The 21,853-nt window shown below is 43.8% G+C and overlaps 1 protein-coding gene across 1 annotated transcript in view; it reads left to right on the forward strand.

The window, feature by feature from the left end:
* Positions 1 to 21,853, forward strand: part of LOC112231403 (fibroblast growth factor 11-like) — an 81,490-nt gene that overhangs the window by 41,848 nt on the left and 17,789 nt on the right. The window contains exon 3 of the mRNA XM_042311363.1: positions 12,705 to 12,808. Coding sequence (XP_042167297.1) covers positions 12,705 to 12,808 — 104 coding nt within the window. The remainder of the gene's footprint in view (positions 1 to 12,704; positions 12,809 to 21,853) is intronic.

Genomic DNA, 21,853 nt, shown 5'->3' on the forward strand with positions numbered 1-21,853 from the left:
TGCTGCGATTACAGCTGTAAGTCGATTGAGGTATGTCTCTATCAGTTTTGCACATCGAGAGACTGACATTTTTTCCCATTCCTCCTTGCAAAACAGCTCGAACTCAGTGAGGTTGGATGGAGAGCATTTGTGAACAGCAGTTTTCAGTTCTTTCCACAGATTCTCGATTGGATTCAGGTCTGGACTTTGACTTGGCCATTCTAACACCTGGATATGTTTATCTTTGAACCATTCCATTGTAGATTTTGCTTTATGTTTTGGATCATTGTCTTGTTGGAAGACAAATCTCCGTCCCAGTCTCAGGTCTTTTGCAGACTCCATCAGGTTTTCTTCCAGAATGGTCCTGTATTTGGCTCCATCCATCTTCCCATCAATTTTAACCATCTTCCCTGTCCCTGCTGAAGAAAAGCAGGCCCAAACCATGATGCTGCCACCACCATGTTTGACAGTGGGGATGGTGTGTTCAGGGTGATGAGCTGTGTTGCTTTTACGCCAAACATAACGTTTTGCATTGTTGCCAAAAAGTTCAATTTTGGTTTCATCTGACCAGAGCACCTTCTTCCACATGTTTGGTGTGTCTCCCAGGTGGCTTGTGGCAAACTTTAAACAACACTTTTTATGGATATCTTTAAGAAATGGCTTTCTTCTTGCCACTCTTCCATAAAGGCCAGATTTGTGCAATATACGACTGATTGTTGTCCTATAGACAGAGTCTCCCACCTCAGCTGTAGATCTCTGCAGTTCATGCAGAGTGATCATGGGCCTCTTGGCTGCATCTCTGATCAGTCTTCTCCTTGTATGAGCTGAAAGTTTAGAGGGACGACCAGGTCTTGGTAGATTTGCAGATACTCCTTCCATTTCAATATTATCGCTTGCACAGTGCTCCTTGGGATGTTTAAAGCTTGGGAAATCTTTTTGTATCCAAATCCGGCTTTACACTTCTTCACAACAGTATCTCGGACCTGCCTGGTGTGTTCCTTGTTCTTCATGATGCTCTCTGCGCTTTTAACGGACCTCTGAGACTATCACAGTGCAGGTGCATTTATACAGAGACTTGATCAACATTGGATCATTCAGAGATCCTCACTGAACTTCTGGAGAGAGTTTGCTGCACTGAAAGTAAAGGGGCTGAATAATTTTGCACGCCCAATTTTTCAGTTTTTGATTTGTTAAAAAAGTTTGAAATATCCAATAAATGTCGTTCCACTTCATGATTGTGTCCCACTTGTTGTTGATTCTTCACAAAAAAATACGGTTTTATATCTTTATGTTTGAAGCCTGAAATGTGGCAAAAGGTCGCAAAGTTCAAGGGGCCGAATACTTTCGCAAGGCACTGTACTACAGCAGCTGTAATGATTGCAACACTTAACAAAGTGTTGCAGTTCGTTTTAGAGTGGGTGGCAAGGAATAAGTTAGTCCTAAATATTTCTAAATCTAAAAGCATTGTATTTGGGACAAATCATTCATTAAACCGTAAACCTCAACTGATTCTTGTAATTAATAATGTGGAAATTGAGCAAGTTGAGGTGATTGTAAACTGGCATGGTCAAAACATACTGATACAACAGTAGCTAAGATGGGGAGAAGTATTTTAATTTTATGTTTTATTTCACCTTTATCTAACCAGGTAGGCCAGTTGAGAACAAGTTCTCATTTACAACTGCAACCTGGCCAAGATAAAAACAAAAACAAAAAAAAGACAAAAACAACAACATAGAGTTACACATAACCAAACGTACAGTCAATAACACAATAGAAACATGTATGTACAGTGTGTGGAAATGTAGAAGAGTAGGAATAATAAATAGGCCATAGAGGCAAAATAATTACAATTTAGCATTACAGTTTTTTTCGATTGCTAAACGACAGTGGGCACAACTGGAGTCACATGTGCAAAACTCTAACTACAGTCTGCACTACCAACAGTCACCTGAGCTAAACAGTTCACATCACCTGCAAAACTCATTCCAAGCAACACAACTCTTAACACATGGCTCAAAACACGCTCAGTGCAGCCAAACACTATGCACAACCCTCACTGAGATAACACACACTGTCACTCAGAACACACTGAGAGTAAAAACACTAGCATCAAACACCAATACAGAAAATACAAACTTTTCATCTTTACAGTTTGAACAATTTCAGTGACTTCATACAAAGTAATATTTTCTTCAAAGAAAAGAGTGACATTCTTTCACATGATTTATTAAAATTTTTAGAACATAACAATTCTTTAAGGTAAATGAAAATTAGCAGTTTGCTTCAATAGTCTGTAGTAATTTACAGAATTACAGTAATGAGAAAAAAAAGGTAGAAACTAAAAGTACATACTGTAATTCGAACAAATAATTGAGGGGCTAATCCTGCCTCTCTCTAGCATCAGGCCACAGGTTTTCTTCAACATCACATCTAATGTTTTCTCTTGCCATGCACCTGGGGAAGAACCTTCTGGAGTGCCTTATCCATCCCTGGCAGTCCTCTGGACTCGTGTCCTCACATCCGGCACGCATGGCTTCCAAAAGAGATTTGGTCATGTGGGTGGTGACCAAACACTTTCCACCTCCAGGCAGAGAAAAACTCCTCTATTGGGTTGAGGAAGGGTGAATATGCAGGCAGGTACAAAACCATAAATCTGTGATGTGCTGCAAACCAATCTGTGACAGCTGCAGAGTGGTGAAAAGCAACGTTATCGCAAACTATCACAAAAACTTGGGGGTTTCTTACTGGCTCCCCCTGTTCTGCTGTCACTAGATGAGCATAGAGCTGTTCTAGGAAAGCTATAAGCCTTTCTGTGTTGTATGGGCCAATGAGTGGTGTGTTGAGAAGCAAACCATCATTGGCCATTGCAGCACACATGGTGATATTTCCCCCCCTTTGGCCTGGAACCTCCACAGTGGACCTTTGACCTATAACATTCCTTCCTCTGCGCCGTGTTTTGGCAAGGTTAAATCCAGCTTCATCGATAAATACAAATGAATGTGGTCTTTCCAGTGCTTCCACCTCCATTACTCTCTGAAAAACAGTAAGTGCACAGTTTTACTGTAGAAATGCTAGTGTTTTTTTTTACTGTAAATATTTTGTATAGCTGTGTACGTAACCTCAGATGTCTTACCTGGAAATATTGGTATCTTTGCTCTTTTACCCGTTCACTGTTTCTCTCGAACGGTACAGTGTATAACTGTTTCATTGTAACTTGGTGTTTCTTTAGGACTCGAGCAATAGTTGTTGTGCTGACAGAATTAACATTTTCAAATATATCATTATCAGCCAGCACTCTATCTTGAATCTCCCTCAGTTTTATTGCATTGTTGACAACAACTATGTCAACAATAGCATTTTCCTGCGCATCTGAAAATATTTTTCCTCTTCCCCCTGTTGGGGGCAGCCTTTGGGTCCTGTTGTAAAAATATATTTTACAGTCAAACTTACTGTAATATATATCTGTGTAAATATTCTATAATTGCAATACAAAATAGATTCCTGTAATGTTTTCATTTACTGTAAGGATGTAACTCTCACCTGTTTGCATGATGGAAAATTCGCATTACAGATGCCACTGTGGATCTTTGCAGATTGGGTTGCACCCTCAACCCTGCCTCTCTCAATGAGAGACCATGGTTCACGACATGGTCTATAAGTGTAGCCCTTATTTCATCTGAAATAACAGCTCTTTGTCTTCTTTGTCTTCCTCCACGCATCCGCCCTCTCCCTGCCACCCTTCTCCCTCCACGAACCCATCTTCCTTGTTCCATTTCCAAAATGAGTCTTTCTGAGCTCTACCTATATATACTGTAATATGTGTGTGTGTTCACTAACAAGTCTAAAACAAGACACCTGCTTAGCCTTTCAGCTGAAATTGCAATCAGCAGTGTTTGAAAGGCACAAGGCTGAAATCTATTCTGTTTTGAATGTGTGGTTCACAGTTTTGACAGCAGTGTGTTAGCATTTGAACAAAGTGCTGTAAATCCACAGTGTTGTGCAGGTTGTGGTTAAAGTCATGGGATAAGTGTGTAGAGTTTTGAAAACTGTGTTCAAGCAATGAAAAACGAACTAGAGTTTGGTCCACATGAACTGCTGCTGTGCAGGCTGTAGTTAGAGTTTTGCACATGTGACTCCAGTTGTGTCCACTGTCATTTAGCAATCGAAAAAAACTGTAATACTGCAGTGATAGATGTGCAGATGAGGATGGGCACTGTCAACAAGGCCTGTCCTACAGGCCTTAGTTTTGTCATACCTGGACTACTGTTCAGTCATGTGGTCAGGAGCCACAAAAAAGGACTTAGAAAAATTGCAATTGGTTCAGAACAGGGCAACACGGCTGGCCCTTGAATGCACACAGAGAGCTAATATTAAATATGCATGTCAATCTCTCTTGGCTGAAAGTGGAGGAGAGATTGACTTCATCACTGCTTGTATTTATGAGAGGTACTGACATGTTGAATGCACCGAGCTGTTTGTTTGAACAACTGGCGCGCAACTCGGACAACCATGCATACCCCACAAGTCATGTCACAAGAGGTCTCTTCACAGTCCCCAAGTCCAAAACAGACTATGGAAGGCGCACAGTAGTAAATAGAGCCATGACTACATGGAACTCTATTCCACATCAGGTAACTGATGCAAGCAGTAAAATTAGATTTAAAAAACAGATAAAAAAACACCTTATGGAACAGCGGGGACTGTGAAGCAACACAAACACAGACACATGCATACACACACAAGACATGATAGAATACGCACTATACACACACGTAAATATGAGTTTTGTACTGTACATATGTGGTAGTGGTGGGGTAGGGGCCTGAGGGCACACAGTCTGTGAATGTATTGTAATGCTTTTAAAATTGTATAAACTGCCTTAATATTGCTGGACCCAGGAAGAGTAGCTGCCTTGGCAGGAACTAATGGGGATCCATAATAAACCCCAGGAAGAGTAGCTGCCTTGGCAGCAGCTAATGGGGATCCATAATAAACCTCAGGAAGAGTAGCTGCCTTGGCAGGAACTAATGGGGATCCATAATAACCCCAGTAAGAGTAGCTGCCTTGGCAGGAACTCATGGGGATCCATAATAATCCCAGGAAGAGTAGCTGCCTTGGCAGGAACTCATGGGGATCCATAATAATCCCAGGAAGAGTAGCTGCCTAGGCAGGAACTCATGGGGATCCATAATAACCCCAGGAAGAGTAGCTGCCTTGGCAGCAGCTAATGGAGATCCATAATAAATACAAATACAAAAATTCCAATAAGGCTTGTTCGGCTTGTAACATGTCCTGGACCTCGGGATGTAGTCTTTAGTCACATCCTTTTTTTTCACCATTTCAGAATATATGATATCACATTATGTTTCATACCAGAAGTATAATCAATGTTTTTCTCTTGACATCTTTGCAGAGTTTCTATGAGTTCTGACAGAGCTCTGCGTGATATTTCATAAAATAGAAAATCATTTGGCACGTTTATTTTCTTACATTTAGGCTTTTATATGGAGGTATGTATAATTTGCCCTGAGTGATGCACAGTAATACCTGTTTGAGAAAGTTCATGGCCAACAGAAAAAGTCATAAATAAAAGAGAATGATCAGGTCAAATTTTAAATTCAAACGAGTCAATGTGTGTGTGTGTGTGTGTGTGTGTGTGTGTGTGTGTGTGTGTGTGTGTGTGTGTGTGTGTTTGTGTGTGTGTGTGTAATATGTAGTATGGTGTGTGGTGTATAGTGTCTTTGTGTTTTTTGGCATATTCTGACCAGCACCCAGGTATTGTATATTTCTCTGTGTCTGGTCACTGGCACCAGTTGATTGCTCATTCAACAACTGCTGATCAGGGCTATTGGTGTCTGTGGATGATGTACTGGGGCCTATTCTCTTACAGCGATACTGGTATAGTGCTGGGCCTACAGACATATCTACACCTTACACACAAAGATAACACACAACTCGATGTATCACCCATCACTCCATTCACCATTGACATCAATTCATGCAGTAGATATACTAATCTATCCATGTACTCTTCAGATATACTATATATTCTATAAACATACTGTCCATAATGTCTATACATCCCATAATGTATGTATACACGTCTTTACATACACTTAGGTTGGAGTCATTAAAACTCATTTTTCAACCACTCCACAAATGTCTTGTTAACAAACTCTAGTTTTTGGCAAGTCAGTTAGGACATCTACTTTGTGCAAGACACAAGTAATTTTTCCAACAATTGTTTACAGGCAGATTATTTCACATATAATTCACTGCATCACAATTCAAGTGGGTCAGAAGGTTACATACACTAAGATGACTGTTTCGTTAAACAGAAAGGAAAATTCCAGAAAATTATGTCATATCTTTATAAGCCAATTGTGTACCTGTGGATGTATTTCAAGGCCTAAATTCAAACTCAGTGCCTCGTTGCTTGACATCCTAGGAAAATCAAAAGAAATCAGACAAGACCGCAGAAAAAAATTGTGAACCACCACAAGTCTGGTTCATCCTTGGGAGCAATTTCCAAACGCCTGAAGGTACCACCTTCATCTGTACAAACAATAATACGCAAGTATAAACACCATAGGACCACGCAGCCATCATACCGCTCAGGAAGGAGACGTGTTCTGTCTACTAGAAATGAACGTACTTTGGTGGGAAAAGTGCAAATCAATCCCAGAACAACAGCAAAGGACCCTGTGAAGATGCTGGAGGAAACAGCCACAAAATAATCTATATCCACAGTAAAACAAATCCTATATCGACATAACCTGAAAGGCCGCTCAGCAAGGAAGAATCCACTGATCCAAAACCGCCATAAAAAAGCCAGACTACGGTTTGCAACTGCACATGGGGACAAAGATCGTACTTTTTGGAGAAATGTCCTCTGGTCTGATGAAACAAAAATAGAACTGTTTGGCCGTAATGACCATCATTATGTTTGGAGGCTTGCAAGCCGAAGAACACCATCCCAACCGTGAAGCACCGGGGGTGGCAGCAGCATGTTGTGGGGGTGCTTTGCTGCAGGAGGGACTGGTGCACTTCACAAAATAGATGCCATCATGAGGATGGAAAATTATAGGAATATATTGAAGCAACATCTCAAGACATCAGTCAGGAAGTTAATGCTTGGTCACAAATGGGTCTTCCAAATAGACAATGACCCCAAGCATACTTCCAAAGTTGTCATAAAATGGCTTAAGGACAACAAAGTCAAGGTGTTGGAGAGGCCATCACAAAACCCTGATCTCAATCCTATAGAACATTTATGGTCAGAACTGAAAAAGTGTGTGCAAGCAAGGAGGCCTACAAACCTGACTCAGTTACACCAGCTCTGTCAGGAGGAATGGGCGAAAATTCACCCAACTTATTGTGGGAAGCTTGTGGAAGGCTACCCAAAATATTTGACCCAAGTGAAACCGTTTAAAGGCAATGCTACCAAATACTAATTGAGTGTATGTAAACTTCTGACCCACTGGGAATGTGATGAAAGAAATAAAAGCTGAAATAAATCATTATCTCTACTATTATTCTGACATTTCACATTCTTAAAATAAAGTGGTGAATCTACCTAACCTAAGACAGGGAATTTTGTACTAGGATTAAATGTCAGGAATTGTGAAACAAATGAGTTTAAATCTATTTGACTAAAGTGTATTTAAAATTCCGTAATATACTTATATATACTTATACATAAAAAGTTTGGACACACCTACTCATTGAAGGGTTTTTCTTTATTTTTACTATTACTATTATACATTGTATTTTACATTGTATTACTATTATACATGTACTATTATACATTGTAGAATAATAGTGAAGACATCAAAACTATGAAATAGCACATATGGAATCGTGTAGTAACCAAAAAAGTACTAAACAAATCTAAATATATTTTAGATTTTAGATTCTTCAAAGTGGCCACGCTTTGTCTTGATGGCAGCTTTGCATACTCTTAAAAAAAAGAAGAAGCTTTGCACACTCTTGGCATTCTCTCAAACAGCTTCAACTGGAATACTATTCCAACAGTCTTGAAAGAGTTCCCACATATATTGAGCACTTGGCTGCTTTTCCTTCACTCTTCGGTTCAACTCTACCCAAACCATCTCAATTGGGTTGTGGTCAGGTGATTGTGGAGGCCAGATCATCTGATGCAGCACTCCATCACTCTCCTTTTTGATCAAATAGCCCTTACATAGCCTGGAGGTGTGTTGGGTCATTATCCTGTTGAAAAAGAAATGATAGTCCCGCTAAGTCTAATGTCCATTGCTCGTGTTTCTTCACACAAGCAAGTCTCTTATTATTATTGGTGTCCTTTAGTAGTGGTTTCTTTGCAGCAATTCGACCATGAAGGCCTGATTCACGCAGTCTCCTCTTAACAGTTGATGTTGAGATGTGTCTGTTACTTGAACTCTGTGAAGCATTTTTTTGGGCTGCGATTTCTGAGGCTGGTAACTCTAATGAACTATTCATCTGCATCAGAGGTAACTCTGGGTCTTCCTTTCCCGCGGCGGTCCTCTTGAGAGCCAGTATCATAGCGCTCGATGGTTTTTGCGACTGCACTTGAAGAAACTTTAAAAGTTCTTGACATTTTCTGGATTAACTGACCATATCTTAAAGTATTGATGGACTGTCATTTCTATTTACTTATTTTAGCTGTTCTTGCCATAATACCGACTTGGTCTTTTACCAAATAGGGCTATCTTCTGTATACCACCCATCCCTTTTCACAACACAACTGATTGGCTCAAACGTGTTAAGAAGGAAAGAAATTCCACAAATTAACTTTTAACAAGGCACACCTGTTAATTGAAAAGCATTCCAGGTGACTACCTCATGAATCTGGTTGAGAGTATGTCAAGAGTGTGCAAAGCTGTCAAGGCAAGGGTGGCTACTTTGCAGAATCTAAAATCTAAAATATATTTAGATTTGTTTAACACTTTTTTGGTTACTACATGATTCCATATGTGTTATTTCATAGTTTTGATTTCTTCACTATTATTTAGTCAGCAGCATACCACCCTGCATACAACTGCTGGCTTGCTTCTGAAGCTAAGCAGGGTTGGTCTTGGTCAGTTCCTGGATGGGAGACCAGATACTGCTGGAAGTGGTGTTGGAGGGCCAGTAGGAGGCACTCTTTCCTTTGGTCTAAAAAAAATATCTTAATTCCCCAGGGTGTTGTCTTTCAGATGGGAAGTTAAACAGGTGTCCTGACTCTCTGAGGTCATTAAAGATCTCATGGCATTTATTGTAAAAGTAGGGGTGTTAACCCTGGTGTCCTGGCTAAATTCCCAATCTGGCCCTCATCACAGTCACTAATAATCCCCAGTTCACAATTGGCTCATTCATCCCTCTCCCCTGTAACTATTCCCCAGGTCGTTGCTGAGAATGTGTTCTCAGTCAACTTACCTGGTAAAATAACAGATAAATAATTCAAAATGAAGAAAAACCCTTGAATGAGTAGGTGTTCTAAAACTTTTGACCAGAATATTTATATATATTATACTCTGGACTGTGACGTTGCTCGTCCTAATAACATCCTAAAATTTCTATATTTCTTAAATCCATTCTTTTACTTTTAGAGTCGTGTTCATTGTTGTGTATTGTTAGATATTACTACATCCGCAATAACATCTGTTAAATATGTATTTTATTTGACGGTACATGTGGTATGGTAAAAGAACACAAAAAGAAACTTCCCACTGAGCATAGACGTCATTTGATGTAATTTTGATGGAGTTGTCAACTAACATCAATTCAACGTGAAATCAACAAAGAACATTCACCATGTCATTGAATTTAGGTTAAAAGTTGTGTGAAAAAAACACAAAATTCTCTTCCGTTGATGACTTTGCAAAATTCAAACTTATCACCTAGATTTTCACCTAGATATCACCTAGAAACATTCAGTATTACACTTTCAATTTGAAACACTGAAACATTCAGTATTACACTTTCAATTTGAAACACTGAAACATTCAGTATCACACTTTCAATTTGAAACACTGAAACATTCAGTATTACACTTTCAATTTGAAACACTGAAACATTAAGTGTTACTGTCTCTCAATTTGAAACCCTGAAACCTTCAGTGTTACATTCTCTCGATTTGAGTCACTGAAACAGTTAGTGACAAGCTTAACATGACAAGTTGCAAAAAAATCACTCAACCATGAAATCCTACATACGGTGAGGTCATGTGCAGAGAAGACAGAGGGAAGTAGAGAAAGAATGAGAGTGAAATGGAGCAATAGAGCAAAAAAGAAATAGAGAAGGAGAGATGGAGGGGAGAGAATGGATCAGAAAGAGGGGGAAGGGAGGGGCACAGAGAGGGATGTGTGTGTGCGCGTGTGTTCGAGATGACTGGGCCTGTCCTCAGCTCTCCTCCAGCCCAGCTGTCTGTCTGTGTGAGAAGCCGAGTGGAGTGGAGCGTGTGGAGGAGATAGACTAGTCTTTGATTGGGCTGGAGGCTGTTATAGGGTTTTGGCCCATGGCGACTACGACACTACAGAGTGATGAGTATGAAAGAGAGTGGACAGTAGCATGGCGCGGTAGAGATCCCAACAACAGAGACGTATAGATATGGCTACTTTGTTGATATACTATGACACCATTCTACAAGAATATAGTGGTTATGCAATAGGTAAATAAATAACCACTTGAGACATCCTCAAGGACCGCTCACTTTGCAAGTTTTCATTACTTGATTGCATTGTTTATTGACTTTTAATATGGATTTGAATTATTTAATGACTTTCAATATTAACGTATTTATTTGACAAAATTCTTATTCAAGTATATTTAGAGATTGGGAAGTCAGATGCCCCCTCACATGCAGCAAGATCTGCAAATAAACAAACAACCATCGCATGTTGCCAAAGACGTTGTGCTCCTTATTGCAATGGGTATAGGTTTCAGAATAAGTGTGAATTTGATAATGATATTTAGGGGGCACATTTCAGAATATATGGAAGCAATAATTGTTCCCTTTTCTCTCTCATTACTACCTTCTCTTTTCCACCCTATCTTTTCCACCCTATCTTTTCCACCCTATCTGTCTTCTAATCTCTCCTCTCTGTTCTCCTGATCTGATGGTTGCATTGGTCTCTTTGTAGAAGAGCTCAGTAACACTCCTGAAACCCAGCACACCTCAGAGAGATGGTGAGAAGAGACAGGCTAGATAGAAGATAGGCTTGTCCTTTCTCTTCCTTCCTTCCTCCCGTCTCTGCTCCTTCCTGCCGTCTATTTCTGCCATCTGTTTGTCATTCAACCTCTCTGTTGTTCATGCTCTCTTTCATCTTGGAGAGATTCTCTCTTGTTTTCTCTCGCCATCTCTCCCACGTGCTTTCATTCTCTTCCTTTGTGTCTCCCTTGTCTTTCCTCATAGCTGTCTTTAGTGAGGTGTTGCACCCTAACAACTGCGACCTGGCCAAGATAAAGCAAAGTAGTGCGACACAAACAACAACACAGTTACAGATGGAATAAAAAAATGTACAGTCAATAACACAATTAAAAAAATACAGTGTGTGCAAATGGCATGAGGGAGTAAAGCAATAAATAGGCCATGGTAGTGAAGTAATTACAATTTAGCAAAGTAACACTGGAGTGATAGATGTGCAGATGATGTTGTGCAAGTAGAAATACTGGTGTGCAAAAAAGTAAATAAAAAAATATGGGGATGAGGTAGGTATTTGGTTTGATGGGCTATTTACATATGGGCTGTGTACAGCTGCAGCAATCGGTTAGCTGCTCAGATAGTTGATGTTTAAAGTTAGTGAGGGAGATATGTCTCCAACTTCAGCAATTTTTGCAATTCATTCCAGTCATTGACAGCAGAGAAATGGAAGGAAAGGCGGCTGAAGAAGGTGTTGGCTTTGGGGATGACCAGTGAGATATACCTGCTGGAGCGCGTGCTACGGGTGGGTGCTGTTTTCGTGACCAGTGAGCTGAGATAAGGCGGAGCTTTACCTAGCAAAGACTTATAGATGACCTGGAGTCTGGCAACGAATATATAGCGAGGCCCAGCCGACGAGAGCATACAGGTCGTAGTGGTGGGTGGTATATGGGGCTTTGGTGACAAAACGGATGGCACTGTGATAGACTGCATTCAGTTTGCTGAGTAGAGTGCCGGAGGCTATTTTGTAAATGACATCGCCGAAGTCGAGGATCGGTAGGATAGTCAGTTTTACGAGGGTATGTTTGGCTTCGTGAGTGAAGGACGATTTGTAGGATGCCAATTCTAGATTTAATTTTGGATTGGAGATGTTTAATATGAGTCTGGAAGGAGATATTACAGTCTAGCCAGACACCTAGGTATTTGTAGTTATCCACATATTCTAAGTCAGAACCGTCCAGAGTAGAGATGCTAGTCAGGCGGGCGGTTGCGGGCAGCGATCGGTTGAAGAGCATACATTTAGTTTTACTAGCGTTTAAGAGCAGTTGGAGGCCACGGAACGAGTGTTGTATGGCATTGAAGCTTGTTTGGAGGTTTGCAAACACAGTGTCCAAAGAAGGATCAGATGTATACAGAATGGTGTCGTCTCTGTAGAGGTGGATCAGGGAATCACCCGCAGCAAGAGCGGGTTATCCAGAGGTGACACATATTACTTGCTCTAGAAGACAGGGAAGTTCTGTTTGATTCTCTCTGGGTCGGTCGAATGTTAGTCTCATGTTCTAACGTTTATATCTCCTCCCTCCCTCTTTCTGTCCCTCTGCAGCACAGTTCAACTTGATTCCTGTGGGTCTGAGGATCGTGGCGATCCAGGGGGCGAAAACAGGGCTCTACCTGGGCATGAACAGCGACGGGTACCTTTACACCTCTGTGAGTCCACATGCTCAACAATAAATAAACCAAAAGAAATACTGGACAATCCATCTCCTATAGTTATGTTCAGGAAATGACTGTGTGGCAATGGGCCAGCGCCAGTAATAGAGACACTCCGTGAAGCTTTGAGTTGACTCTCTAAATGACAGTTATAATGACAATGTAACGGCTGGAACAGCCGTATCAGGAGTCGACCGCTGTTGCTAAATCTCCTCAATTATTGTCTGTGTTATTGCTGTCCGTGGTGCAGAACTCTGTTCCAGGAGAATTATGTTGCTGTCCATGGGGCTGAAATTGACTTCAATCTGGAGTTGCATATCCTGTGAGATGGGCTTGGATTCCATGGCACAGTTAAGACACTTAGATATACTGTTGTTTTTTGTGCTTCATGTCCCTGTAGCCTGCAGGCGTACATTTGTGTTGAATCTGCGATGTGCAATTTTATGCGGTTGAGGACAGTGTGTATAGCAGTGGAGGCTGCTGAGGGGAGAACGGTTCATAATAATGGTTGTAACGGAACAAATGGAATGGCATCAAACACATGGAAGCCATGTTTTTGATGTACTTGATACCATTCCACTGATTCCGCTCCAATCATTACCAGGAGCCCGTCCTCCCCAACATCCTGTGGTGTATAGTACAGGGTCTGTATACACGCTGGAGATGTAATGTTCAGTGTTGTCTCTTTACCAAGCTGAGTACCTGGGTAATATGTTATACTGTAAGCTCTGTGTGTATTTAAGGATGGAAGAATCCTGTGCCTTGAGTGTCTAGATAACATAAAAACATCTGAATAATAATAAGAAAGTAGTCCATTACAGGACCAACACTGTGCTTGGTGCTACTTTAAGGGGCAGCAGGTAGCCTTGTGGTTAGAGCATTGGGCCAGTAACTGAAATATTCCTGGATCGAATCCCAGAGCTGAGGTAAAAATCTGTCATTCTGCCCCTGAGCAAGGCAGTTATCCCACTGTTCTCCGGGCACTGAAGATGTGGATGTCAATTATGGCAGCCACCTGCACCTCTCTGATTCAGACGGGTTGGGTTAAATGTGGAAGACACATTTCATTTGAAGGCATTCAGTTGTACAACTGACTTGGTATCTTTCCCTGTAATGGTGTCATAGGAATTTCATAATTCCCATATGTGTTCATTAATTAAATTCACTCAGTCTAGTATTTGCATAAAATAGACAGAGATCAGTCTTATCAAAATGAGATAATAGTATTTATTCTCGGAGCGCGCTACCATGGAACCACAAACAGTTTATATACAAAATTTGACGTCATAGGTTATAAAATATCCTTCCTCCTATCGACCAAGTCAAAACAGGCTCAAAAGTTTATTCCAACCCCCTAGCTCACTCACTCCAGACACAAACCATATCAAGATTAACTTCTGAAATCTCACCTTCATCTATCACTATTCAGCAGACAGTTCCAGATAATGGAAAACCTAGGGAGACACTCGCTGCCTTATATAAACATCCCAGAGCTAAATTGAGTCAGTTCAACCATAGGTTAACGACCCTCTTTGCTTACTTAAAAACCCACAATCCATTCCAACGCATCTGGAATGGTATTTATTATGTTTAATTACCCCCTGTTTCATGCTACACAATCCCTTCCTTATGAATTAACATGATTAATCAGATATAATAAAACAGGGTAAAGTTGAATTAGTTAAAGTTCTATTTAAATGTAGATATTGTTTAGTCATTATTCATAAAATTCCTAACAAATGGACATAGAGTAATAGTATTAGCACACAGAGTAGGTGGAACATTCACTCTCTCGCTGCGTGTTTGTTTGTGTGAGCATGTACCTAAGTATTATTTTTTTACCTTGCCATACGTCATACATAAAATCTGTCAGCATACAGTGCATATAGGGCAGAAACATGAAAGTGTGGAGGGTCACGGAAAACAATCATTTGTTAGTTGTTGGAGCATTGGATGTGTAAGGGTGTAACAGCTACCCCACAGTGTGTGAGAGAGGAAGTGAGAGATAGAGAGAATATCCCTGAGCTGGCGATTAGCATGCGGCAATGAGAAGGCTTTTGTCTCTTGTCTGAACAGAGACGATTTCGAAGGGAAACATTGAGATATTGTTGCTGTACTTCCCTGCAAACATCCAGTCAGTGTCTTCCCTTAACACACACACACACACACACACACACACACACACACACACACACACACACACACACACACACACACACACACACACACACACACACACACACACACACACACACACACACACACAGATGTCTATTTAACCTTGAGTTGACTGGGTGTCTTTTATATGAGGAGTGTTTTCATGCAACGTTTTCATGAGTGTGTGATGTTATGCTGATGATGTGTAACCTTATATGGGTGGCGTTTGTTACAGTCACACACTGGTAAGCTGGTATGTGTGAGTGAGGATGAATATGTAATGTATTCTGTTGAGTGATTGTGTGTGTGTGTGCACAGGTGCCTGCACATGCATGCAATCATGTCTGTGTCTGTCTCTGTCTGTCTCCGTCCGTCCGTCTCCGTCCGTCTGTCTCCGTCAGTCTGTCTCTGTCCGTGTGTGTGTTGTAACAGCTGGAGATAGAGGGGGGGATGGCACCTCAGGAGAGTGCATGACAGTGCAGACAAATGTTCTGACCGGTGACAAACAAGCTCATCACTGTCACAGAGGCTGAGGTGAGTGACAGCAAGAGACACAGAGGACACTGCTATCGGGGGAAAACCTCTGCAGGGCTCTTCCTCTCTCTCTATCTCTTTCTCTCACCTCTCTCCTGCTGTCCCTCTCTCTACGGTTGTTCCTCCCATTCTCCCCGTCCCTTTCTCTCTCTCTCTCTCTCTCTCTCTCTCTCTCTCTCTCTCTCTCTCACCCTATCTCTCCCTAATCGTCTCTCTCTCCCTCTCCCCATCCTCTCTTTCCCTCTCCCTCTCTTTCTCTCCCTCCATCCTCTCTCTGACTTTGATTTGTTGTCCTCTTCTATTCAAGTCAGCTGTTCATTGCAGTAAAAGCGTAATCAGCCAGCCTTGTCAGGCTAGTGAAGTGCACATAGAGCCCAGGAGAACAGTAAGGAGCTAATGACAAGGACCTCCATGACACTGCTCTGTTGTCTCAGCTATGAGCCTCAGCCTCAGCATCCCTATATCTGTAGGAGACTCCAGGAAAATTGCTTATTTTTTGTAAAAAATAGTACTCAGCTCTGTCCTGACCCATTTTATTGTCTGTGTGCTCTGGAAAACCCTCCTGGGCCATGGGATGGGGGAGATGTGTGAGTGATGGTGTGTGTGTGTGTGTGTGTGTGTGTGTGTGTGTGTGTGTGTGTGTGTGTGTGTGTGTGTGTGTGTGTGTGTGTGTGTGTGTGTGTGTGTGTGTGTGTGTGTGTGTGTGTGTGTGTGCGTGCGTGCGTGTGCGTGCGTGCGTGCGTGCGTGCGTGCGTGCGTGCGTGCGTGCGTGCGTGCGTGCGTGCGTGAGTGAGTGAGTGAGACACAGACAGACAGAGAGACAGAGAGACAGAGAGATGGTGGGTGGGAGGTGACTCAATTGAGAGATTCTAGATTTTACAGATGCAGTTTCCATACATGTCAATCAGGCCTCTGAAATTAACTGATGATTGCCATTTTAATGGTTGTGTTGATGTGTGCGTAGTATACAGTAAATTGCTTGTGCACACCTTGAATTATAATGCCTATGATACTATAGTACACGATGGTACAAATACTATAGTATTCACTGTAGTGTTTTTGCAGACTTTACTGTTGTATTCACTGTACTGTTTTTGCAGACTAAAAAACTGTAGTATTTACTGTAGTGTACTGTAGTATACTTGTCACGCCCTGGTCTTAGTATTTTGTGTTTATATAATTATTTGGTCAGGCCAGGGTGTGACATGGGGTTATTTTGTGTTGTGTTGTGGTATTGGGGGTTTTAGTAGGTATTGGGATTGTGGCTGAGTAGGGGTGTCTAGCATAGTCTATGGCTGCCTGAGTCAGGTGATTCTCGTTGTCTCTGATTGGGAACCATATTTAGGTAGCCTGTGTTTCACTGTGTGTTTGTGGGTGATTGTTCCTGTCTTTGTGTTTGCACCAGATAGGGCTGTTTCGGTTTTCATTATTTCATTTCGTTAGTTTTGTAGTTTCTGTATGTATAGGTTTTCCTTCATTAAAATATATCATGAATCATCATCACGCTGCATTTTGGTCCGATCCTTGTTCTACCTCTTCGTCAGAGGAGGAGATAGAAGAGAGCCGTTACAGAATCACCCACCACACCCGGACCAAGTGGCGTGGTAACAGGCAACAGCAGCAGCAGGAGCAGCAGCAGCTGCAGTGGGAGAGGTTGCACCACCTGGAGAAATGGACATGGGAGGAGGAACTGGATGGTAAAGGACCCTGGGCTCAGCCTGGAGAATATCGCCGCCCCAAGGAAGAACTAGAGGCGGCGAAAGCGGAGAGGCGCTGGTATGAGGAGGCAGCACGGCGACGCGGATGGAAGCCTGAGAGTCGGCCCCAAAAATTTCTTGGGGGGGGGCTCACAGGGAGTATGGCTATGCCAGGTAGGAGACCTGCGCAAACTCCCTGTGCTTACCGGGGGGCTAGAGAGACCGGGCAGGCACCGTGTTATGCTATGGAGCGCACGGTGTTTCCAGTGCGGGTGCATAGCCCGGTGCGGTTCATACCAGCTCTTCGTATTGGCCGGGCTAGAGTGGGCATCGAGCCAGTTAAGGTTGGGCAGGCTTGGTGCTCAAGAGCTCCAGTGCGCCTGCACGGTCCGGTCTATCCAGTACCACCTCCACACCCCAGCCCTCCGGTGGCAGCTCCCCGCACCAGGCTTCCTGTGTGTGTTCTCTATCCAGTTCCACCAGTGCCAGCACGACGCATCAGGCCTACAGTGCGCCTCGCCTCTCCAGCGCTGTCGGAGCCTTTCTCCTCTCCTGCGCTGCCGGAGTCTCCCGCCTATCTAGCACTGTTAGAGCTTTCCTCATCTCCAGCGCTGCCGGAGTTTCCTGCCTGTTCAGCGCAGCCAGAGCCTTCCTCCGACACAGCGCTGCAGGAGTCTCCCGCCTGTTCAGCGCAGCCAGAGCCTTCCTCCTCTACAGCGCTGCCGGAGTCTCCCGCCTGTTCAGCGCAGCCAGAGCTGCCAGTCTGCATGAAGCAGCCAGAGCTGCCAGTCTGCATGAAGCAGCCAGAGCTGTCAGTATGCATGAAGCAGCCAGAGCTGTCAGTATGCATGAAGCAGCCAGAGCTGTCAGTCTGCATGAAGCAGCCAGAGCTGTCAGTCTGCATGAAGCAGCCAGAGCTGTCAGTCTGCATGGAGCAGCCAGAGCTGCCAGTCTGCATGGAGCAGCCAGAGCTGTCAGTCTGCAAGGAGCTGTCAGTCTGCAAGGAGCCGCCAGAGCTGCCAGTCTGTAAGAAGCCGCCAGAGCTGTCAGCCTACATGGAGCAGCCAGAGCCGCCAGTCAGCATGGAGCAGCCAGAGCCGCTTGTCAGCATGGAGCAGCCAGAGCCGCCAGTCAGCATGGAGCAGCCAGATCTTTCAGTCTGCCAGGATCTGCCAGTCAGCCAGACTCTTCCAGATCTGCCAGTCAGCCAGACTCTTCCAGATCGGCCAGTCAGCCAGACTCTTCCAGATCTGCCAGTCAGCCAGACTCTTCCAGATCGGCCAGTCAGCCAGACTCTTCCAGATCGGCCAGTCAGCCAGACTCTTCCAGATCGGCCAGTCAGCTAGACTCTTCCAGATCTGCCAGTCAGCCAGACTCTTCCAGATCTGCCAGTCAGCCAGACTCTTCCAGATCTGCCAGTCAGCCAGACTCTTCCAGATCTGCCAGTCAGCCAGACTCTTCCAGATCCGCCAGTCAGCCAGACTCTTCCAGATCCGCCAGTCAGCCAGACTCTTCCAGAGCCAGTCAGCCAGCCAGAGCCAGTCAGCCAGACTCTTCCAGATCCGCCAGACTCTTCCAGATCCGCCAATCAGCCAGACTCTTCCAGATCCGCCCGTCAGCCAGACTCTTCCAGATCTGCCAGTCAGCCAGACTCTTCCAGATCTGCCAGTCAGCCAGACTCTTCCAGATCTGCCAGTCAGCCAGACTCTTCCAGATCTGCCAGTCAGCCAGACTCTTCCAGATCTGCCAGTCAGCCAGACTCTTCCAGATCTGCCAGTCAGCCAGACTCTTCCAGATCTGCCAGTCAGCCAGACTCTTCCAGATCCGCCAGTCAGCCAGACTCTTCCAGATCCGCCAGTCAGCCAGACTCTTCCAGATCCGCCAGTCAGCCAGACTCTTCCAGATCCGCCAGACTCTTCCAGATCCGCCAATCAGCCAGACTCTTCCAGATCCGCCCGTCAGCCAGACTCTTCCAGATCTGCCAGTCAGCCAGACTCTTCCAGATCTGCCAGTCAGCCAGACTCTTCCAGATCTGCCAGTCAGCCAGACTCTTCCAGATCTGCCAGTCAGCCAGACTCTTCCAGATCTGCCAGTCAGCCAGACTCTTCCAGATCTGCCAGTCAGCCAGACTCTTCCAGATCTGCCAGTCAGCCAGACTCTTCCAGATCTGCCAGTCAGCCAGACTCTTCCAGATCTGCCAGTCAGCCAGACTCTTCCAGATCTGCCAGTCAGCCAGACTCTTCCAGATCCGCCAGTCAGCCAGACTCTTCCAGATCCGCCAGACTCTTCCAGATCCGCCAATCAGCCAGACTCTTCCAGATCCGCCAATCAGCCAGACTCTTCCAGATCCGCCAGTCAGCCAGACTCTTCCAGATCTGCCAGTCAGCCAGACTCTTCCAGATCTGCCAGTCAGCCAGACTCTTCCAGATCTGCCAGTCAGCCAGACTCTTCCAGATCCGCCCCAGCCAGACTCTTCCAGATCCGCCCGTCAGCCAGACTCTTCCAGATCTGCCAGTCAGCCAGACTCTTCCAGATCTGCCAGTCAGCCAGACTCTTCCAGATCTGCCAGTCAGCCAGACTCTTCCAGATCTGCCAGTCAGCCAGACTCTTCCAGATCTGCCAGTCAGCCAGACTCTTCCAGATCTGCCAGTCAGCCAGATTCTTCCAGATCTGCCAGTCAGCCAGACTCTTCCAGATCCGCCAGTCAGCCGGGATCTGCCAGAACTGCCAGTCGGCCAGGATCTGCCAGTCGGCCAGGATCCGCCAGATCCGCCAGTCAGCCAGGATCTGCCAGTCGGCCAGGATCTGCCAGTCAGCCAGGATCTGCTGAAACCACCAGCCAGCCAGGATCTGGTAGATCTACCTACCTGCCTGAGCTTCCTCTCACTCCCGAGCTTTCTCTCACTCCCGAGCTTTCTCTCACTCCCAAGCTTTCTCTCACTCCCGAGCTTCCCCTCAGTCAAGAGCTGCCTCAGTCCCAAGCTGTCCTTCAGTCCCGATCTGCTTCTCAGTCCAGTGGGTTTCTGGGTGAGGACTACTAGGCCATGGTCGGCGGCGAGGGTGGACTATCCAGGGACGCGAGGAGAGGGGACTAAGACATTGACTAAGTGGGTTCCACGTCCCGCGCCGGAGCCGCCACCATGGACAGACGCCCACCCCGACCCTCCCTATTGTTTTGAGGTGCGTTCGGGAGTCCGCACCTTAGAACCCCCCCCTGTCACGCCCTGGTCTAAGTATTTTGTGTTTTTCTTCATGTATTGGGTCAGGCCAGGGTGTGGCATGGGGTTTTTGTATTGTGGTGTGTTTTGTCTTGGGGTTTTGGTGTGTATGTATTGGGATTGTAGCTAGTGGGGTTATCTAGCAAAGTCTTTGGCTGTCTGGAGTGGTTCTCAATCAGAGGCAGGTGTTTATCGTTGTCTCTGATTGGGAACCATATTTAGGCAGCCATATTCTTTGAGTTTGTCGTGGGTGATTGTCCTTAGTGTCTTTGTTCCTGTCGCTGTGTTAGTTGACACAAGTATAGGTTGTTTCGGTTTTCGTTACGTTTATTGTTTTGTAGTGTTTTGTGTGTATTCGTGTTACGTTTGTTTGATTAAACATGGATCGCAATCTACACTCTGCATTTTGGTCCGACTCTCCTTCACCACAAGAGAACCGTTACAGATGTGTTTTTTAATTATGTTAAAAGTAATTATGAATCAACTATGATTGTGATATGATATGGATTACAATTATCATCATGAACATTAAGGCTATACACACTACATGTTGCACACATAGACACTTAACCATGCAAATTGGCGGGGTTATTATTTATTTGGACGTCACACATTACAGTCTTACTCTTATACAGACAACGTACACAGTCTCACTAAATCACATCCAATATCATACACATGAACTTACTCAGATTTACAACACACAAAATATCTTGTCTCAATGTTCAAACATCTGTGGCATTGGCTCACAGGCAACCAGGCAGGGGAATAAAACAATATTGCTAGAACCTATTTCTTCAATCCTAAATATCAGATGTTTGAAAGCTCTAGTTTTGACCATAATAATACCTCTGATGGCAGATAATAATACCTCTGATGGCTGATAACTTTACAAGCACTAATTATGGTCAATTTAGACTGATAATAGTATCTAGTTATGGTAAGGGGTGAAATAAGTATAGCCAGTTATAATTGTGCAGATTATAAAAAAAGATCAGTCTTTACGTGGCTAAAGGAATATAACATGCAGTTGAAGTCGGAAGTTTACATACACTTAGGTTGGAGTCATTAAAACTCACTTTTCAACCACTCCACAAATTTCTTGTTACCAAACTATAGTTTTGGCAAGTCGGTTAGGACATCTACTTTGTGCATGACACAAGTAATTTTTACTCAAGATTATTTCACTTATAATTCACTGTATCACAATTCCAGTGGGTCAGAAGTTTACATACACTAAGTTGACTGTGCCTTTTAACAGCATGGAAAATTCCAGAAAAGGATGTCATGGCTTTAGAAGCTTCTGATAGGCAATTGTTTTTTTTAAATACATTTTTTTCACCTTTATTTAAGCCAGTTTAGAACAAGTTCTCATTTACAATTGCGACCTGGCCAAGATAAAGCAAAGTAGTTCGACACATACAACAACACAGAGT

The sequence above is a fragment of the Oncorhynchus tshawytscha genome, linkage group LG33 (genome assembly GCF_018296145.1).
Source record: "Oncorhynchus tshawytscha isolate Ot180627B linkage group LG33, Otsh_v2.0, whole genome shotgun sequence".
Taxonomy (NCBI): Eukaryota; Metazoa; Chordata; class Actinopteri; order Salmoniformes; family Salmonidae; genus Oncorhynchus; species Oncorhynchus tshawytscha.